This window comes from Rhodnius prolixus, unplaced genomic scaffold (genome assembly GCF_049639745.1).
Source record: "Rhodnius prolixus isolate KJV_2025 unplaced genomic scaffold, Rpr scaffold_4, whole genome shotgun sequence".
In the NCBI taxonomy this organism is placed as follows: domain Eukaryota; kingdom Metazoa; phylum Arthropoda; class Insecta; order Hemiptera; family Reduviidae; genus Rhodnius; species Rhodnius prolixus.
The window spans coordinates 15,186,366-15,200,426 of NW_027411614.1; the positions used below are offsets into that span (position 1 = coordinate 15,186,366).

The 14,061-nt window shown below is 31.3% G+C and overlaps 1 protein-coding gene across 7 annotated transcripts in view; it reads right to left on the reverse strand.

The window, feature by feature from the left end:
• LOC141455988 (probable nuclear hormone receptor HR38) overlaps window positions 1-14,061 on the reverse strand; it is a 248,493-nt gene that overhangs the window by 29,490 nt on the left and 204,942 nt on the right. For all 7 annotated transcript variants that reach the window (XM_074131536.1, XM_074131534.1, XM_074131533.1 and 4 more), the window contains one exon: window positions 7,649-7,950. In XM_074131536.1, the coding sequence (XP_073987637.1) occupies window positions 7,649-7,950 (302 nt within the window). The remainder of the gene's footprint in view (window positions 1-7,648; window positions 7,951-14,061) is intronic.

The following is a 14,061-nucleotide window of genomic DNA, read 5'->3' on the forward strand; positions in this document are numbered from 1 at the left end:
GTAACTCATCTTCAGATGATCTGAAATATTAACGTAAGAATATCAGAGTTTGGTATACCATAATTTTTAGATTACACTCAATTTCTGTCATAATGAGTGTTTAACGTGATCTGGGTGTAATTAAACTACAACTATAAAGTTATAAACAGCATTCTATGATTAAGAAACTGATTAAGTTAACTCGAGAAAAAAAACACGAGTTCCCAATGATTAAATTCTCTACGAGATAAAAGGACAGTACTTATGGATTTTGAATTCTACTGAGAATGGATTTAGGCCTCCAGAACTGCAGCTTTCTAATCCATTCTTAGGCTAATTATAAACAGGAAATGTTCTTGCCGACTTCTAATTCTAAACGAGTTTCTGTGATTTACAATAAAAGGTCTAAAAAAGGTCTTTACTTGGTTGATTTTGTAGAACATTAATAACTGGTAAATAAGAGAATGAATAAGTTCTATTAGATCTATGTTCTCTTAAATATTCATATGTCGAGTAGATCTGTAGAGGAATCGCTGAAAACATTTCGAAAAAATGGTAAAAAAAACAGGAAAACTACTTTCTTTACAACGCACATCCGCTTGTCGTAAACCATTTTATGGACCCCATGGTGTTAAGGTGTTCCAAATTAGGGACTTCAGCAACTTTTCTCTGCATTGTGTAAGTTCAGTTTTCAAAAAAAAAGTCGTCAAAATATCATAAATTTCTTTTAAACTAATAAGAGGTAAAAAAATAAATTAAATTGGGAGAGAGGGACATCTTTTATTTCCTCAAAATTTTGCCAAATAAAAAAAAAGATAGATACGTAGTAATATTATGCGTTCACCCTTTAGGTGGCATGTTCTTTTAATGTAAATTTAAACAAATTAACAAATAACCTTATGTTAATATTTTACAATTTATGCTGATTATAAGTTTGGCCTCAAATTTTATAATTTTTTGCCCCCAAAAAATAATATTTATTGAAAAGCTAATTTGTATAGGTTATTTATTTATTTAAATGCTGCTTAAACTAATGGATTTCTTCTTTTATAAAAAACAAAATTTTAATATCAAGAAGAACAAGGTCTACCCGCTGAATTTTTCGCGAGCATAATTTAACTTTTTTAATCTGAGTATTTCCGAAGATTAATAAATACTAGATGAGTTTCGTAATGTGTAAATACAATAATTTGAAGGGAATAAAGTTATCTATCAATTTATCTTTGTATCTGTGCACAGTAGATTACACAATTTATGACAAAACTCGAAAATAGACAAAAAATACTGGTAGAAGTGTATTGATATATTGGAAACAAATGACTGGTACATTCACTGTTCAACGTTAAGATTTATTTACACCATTTAAGAGATATATATAACTTGGTCAGCGTACTATTCACAAGATAAAAGGTACTAGTTGCGATTGTTGGAGAGTAATATATTGAATACTAACCCAGAACATCTACAACAAAGATTTTGTAAGTGGTTGAAGGTAACAGATGTCTAAAAGCAATATATTGGGCGTTACTATTACCAACAAACTATTTAATACCTGTTCTTATAGTTAAGAGTTAGCGCGCTAAGAGAAAAAGTTTTCCGCATGAGTGATGGTTTGCTGAAGAATAGAGTCAGAGGCGGTGTCCTAAATTATGACATAATGCATCGTGAGGTTATCATGAAATAAGATCAAGATTGGAATATATAGGAAGTATGCTTTTTTTTAAAGTTTAATCTTTTTATTTTCGGACCAATTGATGGACGGGCTTAATTCTAAAAAAAAAATATATATATATATATATAAAATAAAAATAATCTATATTATAGAAAATTTATCAAAACAGTGATTTGACCTGATCAGTAAATTGGCCCACGAAAGCCATTTTCTTCTTCGTTTTAGTATCAGAAAGTGAATGGCTAGTTGCCGAAATGAGGGTTCGAAGTGAACAGAGAAGCGATTCAAATTATCGATTTCATAATGTTATGTTTCTTCTTGAATTTATTTTACTGAAATAATCGAATCGATTAAGTTCATTTTTTTCTCTCTACTGTTACCAAAAGTTATCAAAACATTATATCGAGGTTACAAGCCAACAACAATGGAAGTGTTCAAGAAAATTAAGTGTCAAATTAAAACAATATTTTTGCGCCTAAGTGCTTGGGGTTTTAGGCTTGTTCTTAAATGCTGAAGTTACTCTTATTTGGTATAGCAATGGCTGCCTTTAAGATTCTAGCAAACATACGAATATAGTAGTATAAGTATATTCCAACGTAATGCATAATGAATGTTTGAAAGGAACAAATCTACCGTAGATTCTTCTCGAAAAGATAATTGTAATGAAAAGATAATGTAATGTAATTCCCAAAATGTCCCTGGAAAGCTAATGATTCTTCTTACCGTCGAGAAAATCCTGGACTTACTGTGGAGATACCAAAGAAGATTTTCCTTTGTGTGGAAGGTAATCAGAAAATCTATGGTTATAACAGGCGGAGATTATATCCTACTTTGAGGAGTATATAGAATGAAGTTCTAGTGAATATATATACATAGTAGTATTGTGGGCGTGTATGTGTGTTTGGATCTGGAGGAGAAGTGGAGAGTTGGTGAGAGGATCCACCTGATCCACAATTATCAATAAGCATGACAAAACGATAAAAAAAACATCTTTTGTAGGTGAATCTGTTTGCGATTTCAGGCGATCTTTGCAGAATGAATCCTTTGGTTTTCTGGGAGAATATTATGTTATTCCAAATTTACTCAGCATGACAAGGTCACCGCACGGTATCCTAGATTCTCTAAGCTCATATCCTGGTTTCTGGTTCATCATTGAACATATTAACTTAATGATTGCAAAGTCTTCTAATACTGTAAAATTAGCCAAATTTGATTTAGCAATTTTACCTTCAAAGCTAAATTCCTACTTTGCTATTGTGGATCTAAGTTTTTAACAACTTTGCCAACTTTAAAAGATAAGATATTAAATCAACTAAAATGGATCAAAATCTGGATTTTATTATAAGAAATAAAAAATGGTTAAGGAGAAGAACATCAACGGAGTGCGCATTATTATCAACTCTAAGAGCTGTTAAAAAAAGCACACGTTGATGCAACACAACTAACTTATCTCTCTGACAAATCACTATAAATGGACCCAATTCCTTCTTAGGAGCTTAATAAAGTTGAGGAAAAGGCGAAGGAAAAAATGGATAGACAATTATTATGCTCTTACATTTATAAGTTTTAACTAAACCAAATTTTATAATGATTAATGGTAGAAAACAGCCTGCCTAAAATTTATTAAAGAAATTTCGAAATTTCAAACGATTCGTATTGATTTATGATTCAGAAACCTGATTGATTCGATGACTCAGCACAGCTGTAGGCTATTTTGTAAAGTTTCACATTGCATTCATTACCAACTTGACGTATCAATTTTTAAAATTTTAATTCTTGCTATTGATAAAAATGAATATTAGGGCCACCATTAAAATTTGTATGTTCTAACTTCTTTTTTTTTTATTACTTATTTTATTGATTCATTGCATTAAGATGAACAAAACAGAACTTTCTACTTTGTATTGACTCGAAGAATGAAATAAATGTAATAATTCAGATAACAACTTTCACTAACAATCTTGAAAATTATTTTGAGCCGAAAATACTCCAAGGGCAAAGCTTGCCTTATAATGGATTAAATACATTTGACAACAAGGCCAAAAATAAAGAGCCAAAAGATACAGAAAGCAAAGTATCAAAGAAAAGAGCCATTGTTATGCAGCAGAATTCTTCGGAAATTTTTAATGGAAGGGCAATCATACACCCACTTGTTCTTGATGTTTGGTCTCACACGAAGACCCTTTTTCGAAGTTTCGTCCACAAAGAGTTTCTACCTCAAGGTCAAACGGTCAATCCAACACTTTTACCGAGAGGTTCTTGAAAAACTTCGAAAAAGGGTCATTAAGTGTGAGACCAAACATCACGATAATGCTCCTTGTCACACAGCAATTTCAATAAACGAGTTTTTGGCCAGTAAAAACATTCCTGTGGCTCCTCAGCCCCCTTATTCGCCTGACTTGGAGTCCTTGTGACTTTTTTCTCTTCCAGAAGTTGAAAAAATCACCTTAAGGGAACTCAATTTTGGGACAGTCGAAAACATTCAAACGGCTGTAACCTATCAGCTGAAGGCTATTCCAGTATCGGAGTTCGAGCACTGCTATGAGGAGTGGAAGAAACGTCTCCAGCGCTGTGTGGCTTCAGAAGGAAGTTATTTTGAAGGTGACAATATAGAATTGTAATTCTTTTTTAATAAAAAAAATTAAAAAAAATCAGTCTCATTACTTAATTTACAGACCTCGTATATCTAAGACTACTCTAAGGGAAGTTTCAGTTGAATTGGTTCAACGAGAATATGGAAGAAAAAGGAGACTTGTTAGGGATGAACTTATCACTGATGTCAGAGACTTTTATGAATAATCAATCCGTAGAAAGTATTAACTATAAACTATAAAACTATAATAGAAACTATAAAAATCCTGAATACACCTTCACCGCCTCATAGTTTCAGTTCAATAATGAATTTACCATCACAATTACAACTACGAAATGTTTAGCACAATAAATTGCAAAAAAAAGTAAAGTAATCACTTATTTTCTCAGATTTTTCCAACTACCAAAAAGTAGTAGTCATGGACGGAGGCGGAAATACCTAATTAGGTATTTGGAGTCGCCGTATTAGGGGGAACCGTTTACTTTGTTGTCCACTCTCATAACGTTTACTCGAAAAGAACCCTTAAACTACAAAAATATAAAATAAATAAAATAATAATAAAAAAAGTAGAATTAGAACCATGTAAAGATAAACTTCAATTTCTATTTAAATTCTTATTTACTATTTTACATTTAAATGTTACCATGAAATAGTCAACTGCGTCAACTATTGGTTAAGCCGTTTTATGAATTACGATATTTCCATTCGTATTTCATTTTATATTTTGAACTAAGTATCGGATTAAAAAATTTACTATTTTGTATTTGAACGTTTAGTCATAAAATTATTATAAATATTAAGAGCCATCGGAAGGAAGTGCTACACATCTCTTAGCCTGTTTAGCGTTGCCGCCTTATTATTATGAAGGTAGAAAGGTGATAACGTGCTGTCAGAAAGGTGTACTAAACAGTTTGGAATTAAGAAATTACCATTAGCAATATAGTTATTAGCATCACGCCAGTTGAATATCCCAACTACTTAATCAACTTCGCGTGTTTCCACCCAATTATATGATTTTTTACATTAACCTCTTACAATTTCTCTTTTTCCAAACTGAATATTAAGAAAAAAGGATCAAGAAGACATTTTTTTTTGTTTTTGACATATCTTTTACCCCCTCCAAATGTGACGTTCGCTAATTACCCAAATATGTGCCAGGTTCTCACAGAAGATTTTGTTCCTCAAGAGTTAATTACGTATGTCTTGTAATTAATTTATATTCCAAGATTATTCCGAAAGATGAGCCAGTTCCCAAATTCTTAAATGGAAGTAAAATTTTTAAGTTTTAGCGTTAATTAACCATGCTTTGGACAAATCAAGGATGAAATTTCTGATATCCGAAAACGAATTTATTCTAAAAGATATCAAAGTAAGTTTTTCTAGACTGAAATGGCAGTTATTTTTTCAATCCCATTAAAAGATTTCATTGCACTTCACAATACATTGAGAGCATTAGTAAGAATAGAGAGAAAAATGCATAATTGATTAGGCTTGATACCCTAAAAGTAAGAAATTTTATTTCAAAATCCATTACGTTATTGTACCAATTCAATTGTAAGCTGTGTAATAATCAACTTCGAATAATTAAGCGGACCCACGCCAAGAAAAGTATTATCTTCTCTATTTCTCCATTTCCACGTAATACGATGTGTGGCTATTAAATAACGAGACTGACGCTGCTACAGAAGAACTATGCATGCGCCAAATCCTCACACCGACAGCTGGGCAGCGTAAAGCCTTCTCTTTCGATTGCTGCGTCTCACGTGTTTGTAGAGAAATCTGTCTGACCGGAACCGTCGTTTGGGTAAGAGGTGTTAGTTTCGTTTTGCCGAAAACCTGTTACTACACATGTAGTAGAGCAACGAATTGTCGTTAAATTTTACATGATACTTGGTAAAACTGCTACTGAAACTTATCTTTTATTAAAAGAAGTTTATGGTGATGAATGTTTATCACAAAATTGAGTGGCTCAAGCGTTTCCAAGATGGCCGAGAAGACGTCGGAGATGATGACCGCCCGGGTCGCCCTTCTACGTCCAAAACGGAGGAAAATATCGATTATAATTAATCAACATTACTACCGTGAGGTGCTTGCTCAACTCCGTGAAAGAGTAAGGAAAACACGACCCGATTTGTGGAAGTACAAGTCACGGGTTCTCCAACGCAAGACAACGCGCCGGCTCACACTGCATTGTCTGTCAAGACGTTTGTAGCCAAGTACAACAATCCAGTTTTAGGCCATCCGCCTTATTCGCCTGACCTGGCCCCATGTGACTCTTATCTCTTCCCCAAAGTCAAATCTGCATTAAAAGGAACACGATTTCAGTCCTTCGAAGCTGTGAAAGAAAAAGCGGCACACGTCATGCGGGAGCTCACAGAAAAAGATTTCCAGCACTGTTTCGAACAATGGTAAATCCGCATGGAGCGTTGTAGGGATAGGGGAGGGGTGTATATTGAAGGTGACAATAACTAAATATGTATAAATTTAAAATAAAATGTTTTATAGCAATAGTCTCGTTATTTAGTAGCCACACCTCGTATTGCTGCATTTTGCAATCAATACTTCATCCATGTTGATGCATCTCTATCTTATCGGTGAAATCACTGCGAAAATATGGACAATTATAGTACTCGTTTACGTTTACAACTGTGCGTACTCGCATCTTTCTAGCTGTATTTTTGAGATATAAGATGAACGTTTCGATATTCATCCTAATTTTACTAAGTTTGTTTATTATCACCGAAAGGAACAAATTGACTTAACGTGTAATAAAACTAAAACACATTTTTGAAACAACAGAATCAAAAATAGATTATTATAACACTTACGTCACAAAAAAAATTTTTTTTTTCTTATTCAAAAATCTGGTACAAAAATTGAGAGCGCAATTGATTCAAAACTGCGAATTATTTTTCCGAAAATGAAACTTTTTTAACAAATCACGCTCGAACTTAACGGATGAAAACTGGCAGCATCAATTATTTCGTGCGAATACGCTAATTGAGATCGAATTGCTAGAGATAAGTTGAAGAGTTGAAAAACAAATATCTTACTTGTTAAACAGATTAAATATTATTGGACCATCTCATAATTGTTATCATATTATCTATGTTTATATTTATGAATAATAATTAAACCAATTATTAATCACATTAACAATAAACAATAATAATTAATTTAATTAATATATATAATTTTATAAGCGGCCCGCAGGCTTAATATGAACTTCCAATGTGGACCTCAAGATCACTTGGGGGAGCTACCCCTAGCATAGAGGAAGGCTAATTATTTTTTATTTTAATATAATTTTTATAATCACATAATGTCAAATTTGAAAATTTAAGCAACTACTTAAAAATTAAATAATATAAAATGAAAAATTAAAATATCTAAAAGTAACTAACCTGTGAATAATCCAAATTGCTTAAATCTGGACTCGTATCTACATGGGCTCTAACTAACGCCGTGATTAATGAGACTGGAGGACTTGGTGGCGATTCCTGCGGTGATTTTGGTTTTGACGGCAGTCTTCCTCTGCGTCCTTTCAAAGAATCTGTCCTAACTACTTCTTTTACCATTCCAACTGATAAACATTTTTGAAATCTACAGAATTGACAACGATTTCTTCGCCTTTTATCTACAGGGCATGATTTCTCTGCCAAGCATACATATTTACTACCTTTTTGTACAGTTCTTTTAAAAAATCCTGAAACAGATAAAGAAAATATACATTAACTTATAGAATACCAAATTAATAATATTAATACAATAATTTATATGTAAGAAAAAATTGTACGGATTTCATGTTTAGACTATGCTTATATTCGTATAATTGCTCCTAGCAGGAATCAATTAACAATTCCACCTGCGTTTGCTTAGGTGTATGATAATATAACACTGAACTTAAAGCTTCGTTATTTTTAAAAGAATATGACGTAAAGATCCCTGTTGAGAAGTTGCATTAACCTGAGTAAGTTAAAAATTTTGTTTATTAAAAATTCTTTCGGCAGAGGGAAGTGGATTATCTGCGTCCTGATGGATGCGATATCGCTTCGGGTATCCCAGCCTATCAAAAATATGATACCAATAACACTGGCAAGAACCGCTTAGTTCATGAGTACACTGTTCAACTTTTTGTAGTCCTTAGTTAATCCTAACTCCACTTTCTACTCTTAAAAGCGTGCAACACATCAAGGCAACCACATTTCAAACACTAATGACATTAAAGCGAGTAACAATAGATCTTATACCACAAAATGGATCCTCATTTGTGACTATTCTCTGAATTAACTTCTAATTTTTTGCCTAATCAAGTCAATTCTCAAAGCGAGTGTTCAAATCACGCTTAAAAAGTGAGTAAAATTGAGGAAAATTTCCCAAATTCATTGATTTTTATGGTATTATCATTAAAAGTGGGTGTTGTAAATAATTTTTCTTTAAAGATGAAGGAAAAATCGAACCGGAAGACTGGAGAAACAGTTACTAAAAGATTAATTTGTAAAGTCATTCTTTGAATGTATTCTTTAAATTTTATCTTTTTTTTTTTTTAAGTTCCAGCTGTTCTAAAATATCAGTTAATAAAAATTTATTTAAAAGTAAATATAAAAAGCCATTTATCAATCTTAGCTATGGTAGTAAATACATTTTAAAGAAGCTGTTTATTGACGTCAAATTATAAAATTGACAGCCCAAAATAAAAATAAAAAAATATTTATATTTTATCTTTCAAATTAAGTAGTTTAATTATAAGCCTGTAAATATGCCATCTACCCATGCTGGTTCTATGTTTTGACAAGCCCCAGACCAATCTTTTTGTTTCAAGAATTATAATGTTATTGGTTTACCATTAAAAAAAAAAAAATTAAATATTTAAATTTTGGATTTTGTTAAAAGCTTCTCTAGTAAGAAACCTTAATGATTTTGACCTAAAACTATTATGCTGAAAAATTATATGTACTAATAAAAGTTATAGATCATTATGTAGATCAAAAATAAGTGCAATAACAATAACCAACAAAAAACCGTGAAATGAGAAAAAAATTGCTACTTACGGGTGAGGAACTTTTTTTATGCTAGAAATTTTGGCAATTCATTTAATCCTCATTAATGGTAAGTATTTAATTTGATAGTAAGGGATGTGACCATTTTAAGTACAATAAGGCCACCCTCAAAGGGCTACTTTTTGACGTGAATCCGTCTTTAAATTTGCTATCATATGGAGGCAATCCAAAAAACCTAATGATAACAAAATCGGGGGATACAGTTTGGTGTTATAGTTTCGAATCTATCGTCTACATCCAAAATTAAATTAGACCACTGGATAGCTAAAGGATCAAAGAATTCATTACGATAAGCGAGGACTGTGACGCATCGCGCGCGGTGGAGGGGGAAGCGCCGCCATTTTGAGATCATTTTGCTGCGTATCGAGATTTGCAAATGGTATAACTTTTGGCTCGGAGAAGCTACGATGTTCGTTTAAGTTTTAATCGTCAGCTGTCGTCACAATCTATCGATTGTATATAAAACATTAGTGTAAAATAGTGGCAGTGAATATAATAAGGTGTTAGAATAAAAAAATATTATCAAAAATATATAATTTCGGACTATACGCGTCGAAAAGCCAAAACCAAATACAGAGATCCTATACGGTTAGAAAGGGCTCCTCAAGAACAATCGAATGGTAATAATAAAACACCATATGACCGACTCAAGCTGTACCGGGAACATAAAAGAATGAATGCGGCCGAGCGGATCAACGACGGTGTCAGTACATCTGCAGCTGGGGTGGTTGAAATTATGCAAGTGGATGATGAAATCGCTTCTTCATCGACAACGGACTGTGTAAGCATAGATTGTGTTCAATCGTCGATTATGAAGGCACACTGGGCAGCAGCTAGTGCACGTTTCACTACGACGTTTGTCAACAATCCATTCGGACATAAGTGTTATGTGTGTGATCGTCTATGGTTTCTGCGCTCATTGAAGCTAACAAAAGAAAAACACTTACCGCTGCTTAATAATATATTATTATTATATTATAAAAAATATAACCTGTTACGTAAACGTATTCACGTACAACACACGGCCGTGTCCATGACACAGCCACAGTTTTTTTTTTGGAGCAAAGCAGCCTCAACCCTTCTCTCTTTTAAAAAGAACCATTAAAACAAAGAATCAATAGAATTAAAAAGAATACAAAGGACGAAACGAATATAAAGGTGGGTAACTCTTTTAATTTGAACCTCTAACTTGTTTTAATTTTTTAAACAATGATTTATATAATTTCTAACTTATTCAAGTTAAACAAACATATTATCAAGCAAAGAATCAACAGTTGAAAGCCTGAGTCTTGAGGATAAACACAAAATGTAACAAAGATAAGAAAGGAAAAAAATAATTGCGGAGATTTCCTTAATTGAAGGATCGAGACAATCGCTTCAGTGTTTCCGAACTAAAAAGTGCATCTGCAACAGAATTTTGGTTTACAATACTCGTGACTTCAACAGGTCTTCCTTAACAAGATTCACAAACAATATCTACCTGGAGGAACCTTCCACGAAACTATGAAAAACTGTTTTCGATCATAATCAATCCTCCAGTTTTATCGCTTATAAAATTTTCTCATACACAACTTTTTTTTGAGAGACTTTTCTCGATTTTCAAAATATTATTTTTTGTAGGTCTTTTCAAATTATCGAATGGCCTAGATTTTAAGCTAAGAAACTATAAACTATAAAAAATGAAACACCAAAACAAAGAAAAAAACGAATTTGTCCTTAGCTTAAGAAGGAATTCTCTAATCCTTTACCTTAAATTATAAACCTTGACGAACGCCTTCAATAAATTTATTTTAAGGCTAAATTGAGATGATAGATGATTTCTTAATTATATTAATTTTGATTCCAAATAAATAATCTGTTTAGATATAAATATTCTTTGGAATGTTATTGGTTAGGAAAAATAAATACTTTTACATATTAATTATAAACTCATAAATTCATTTAATGCTTACACAAGTGGAGTTAATTAGAGGTTAAATATTAAATTTTAACTAACGGTAATTACTTGATTTTTTAAAAATATTAATATTTATTTTAATATTAATTAATGAAGGTTATATCAGTATTTTTCTCCAAAATAAAAGATAACAAAAAATAAATAAAAGAGGACTAAAGAATTAGATCAACTGCCAATAATTATAGGTACTCGCTCATTGGCAGTGAAAATTTATTATAATAATAGCATATTGATTTAATTTAATGAACTACTAAATTTATTTGTTCGCTAAATACATTTTAAATTTAGGTTTAAAAATAATATAAAATAAAATAAAGTTGCGTCAACAGCTGAGAACATTGGCGCCCAATGCCTATGGGCAGTGTTCTCTCGTTACAGGCAACAGTGGACCGTAATGTGTAAGCAACTTCTCGTAAAAGTAAATTGTATGGTCGGCAGCTGGATTTGAACCAAAGATTTTGAACCCAGAACTGACCACTGACCAAATCCCTTCCCAAGATGTTTATTCATGTTAAATATATTTTAAGGAAATTTTGATCTTAAATTTGTCCTAATACTAAATTATAATTTTTGTATGCAATTAGCTATAATTAAAAAAGCACGTTTTAGATGAATATCTATTGCAAATTACGGTTACTAATTAAGTATAATTAAGTAGAGATAAAAAAAGAAGTTATTTTTAAAAGCTGAAACAGTTTTAGCATTGATATTTTTTGTTCGTATTGTAGTTTAATGAGGTAGATTCGAACATTTTTGAGATGAAGATTCACTTTCTCTTACTGCTCACAAGAGACAGTTTTGTTATCATGTAAATTTTTAGGTTTTAATTTATAACTTTCTTTCTGGTTAATGTTGGAACATTTTGAAGTATTCTTTTATTTTATTATTTTTCTTATTTCTTTCTCTTTCTCTTCATTAGCGCATACAAAGTCAACTCCCCTTTAGGGAATGAGCCAGTCAAAGCCCCTAAAATAGCGCCAAAAAGACTCGATTAGGGTAGTGCTTTAGGAACAGATTTAGTCTTTTGATTTTTCTCTTAGCCTGGAGAATCCATTAACTTTTTTTGAAATTAATATTACTGACCACACAGAAACGTACTGAAACTTTTGAAAATTAAACTTTACTTATTTGTTGGAGTTAAAATGAATTAGGAAAATTCTTATTAATAATAAATATAGTTTATATGAAGTTATAAAATATTCGTAAGCATTGAACCAAATTGCACTTTTCCATTTTTTATTATAATACATACAGTTAGTGACAGTCATATTCATACATTGAAAAATGTTTTATTTACAGATGAAACTAAAATTAACATTTTTAAGCCAATCGAGCATTTGTGGGCAGAGTTTAAAAAAAATTGAAAAATCATCAGATCCAAAATGCTAGTCAGCTGAAGGAGAAAGCAATTGAGGAATGGTACAGCATTACTCCGGAAACCACCAAGAAACTTGTTGAGTCGATGCCTAGGAGGTTTTCTGAAGTAATTAAGAGAAAAGACGACCCAACAAAATGTTGAGTTTTTTTTTTATGATCAAGAAATGTTTATTGTTGCAAACGTATGAATATGAAAGGCTCGTTGGTGACGGAGTTATTTCGAAACAATTACCTATTTTGGCTAAATTTTTACAGTTTATGAATTGAAAAAAGTGTTATATTGTGAAAAATAAAATTTTACTTAATATGTGAGTGTTATTTGTTCTCTTTGACTCACCAAAAATAAAATTAAAACAGATAAAGGAACAAAAACCTGGTGTATGAATATGACTGTCACTAACTGTACGAGTATATCGGAACTATCATAATTTATATTATTATTGAGCTCTAATGTTTTTTTAATCAAAATGAAGTAATTTTAAATATTTTTGTTAAATTTCCTAGAAATTGAGCTTTCAGGAATGAACTATCTCTCTGACTAAGCCGATTATGGTCATCTCTGGATTTAACCTCGACATTTTACAACAAACCATAAATATAACAATCCTGGCAGAAAGAAAGATAAAGAACAACTTTTTTTTTTAATTTATTTAAATCTATTTTTAAACTTTGAAATGTTGGCAATAAGTTTTTAGTTTAAGAGAAAAGCTGAGGTAAAATGATAAATCATGTGTTACCTCTTTTGGTATTTTAGAAACATTCTTAGCGTAAACATTTTTTTTAAATAAAAGAAAGAATTTTATTCACGACAGAGAATTTGTAAACACAATTTTCTCGGCTTAAATAAGAGTGTTGTAACTGAAAATAGAAATTGCATTTTTTTATAAAAGGCGAAATTAAAACTAATTTAGATATTCTAGAAAGTACATTTCTTACGAAATTATTTTGATTCTAGGTTTTCAAAAAAATGGTATTCCTACGAATTGTTTTTGATTAGAAGACCGCTCTCACGTTGCATGAAATTTCTGCATGAATTATTGAATATTTACCAGCTTTTCGTGACTTGTGACGTTACGATTTCAAAAGTTTGAAGAACCACTTTAACACTGATGTATCAATAATGATTCCGTAATGGTTGGTCAGTAATTCTACTTTACCAAAACCCAACGGATCCATTTCGGCACATTTTCTTTTATTTATTTTTTCTATATTATTTTCTTTCTGCCTATTAATGATAAAAAAACTTTTAATTATAAACCGGCAATCGATTATTTAATATCTTTAGTCAAGAGTTTTTAATTTATTATTATTTTGCGCAAAAGATATAAATGGCTATTTCAAAAATGGTTTAAACTATTAATTAGTAATTTAAGCCCAAAAAAATCATCACTTAAATTAATATGAAATAAAACTTTTCCGTCCA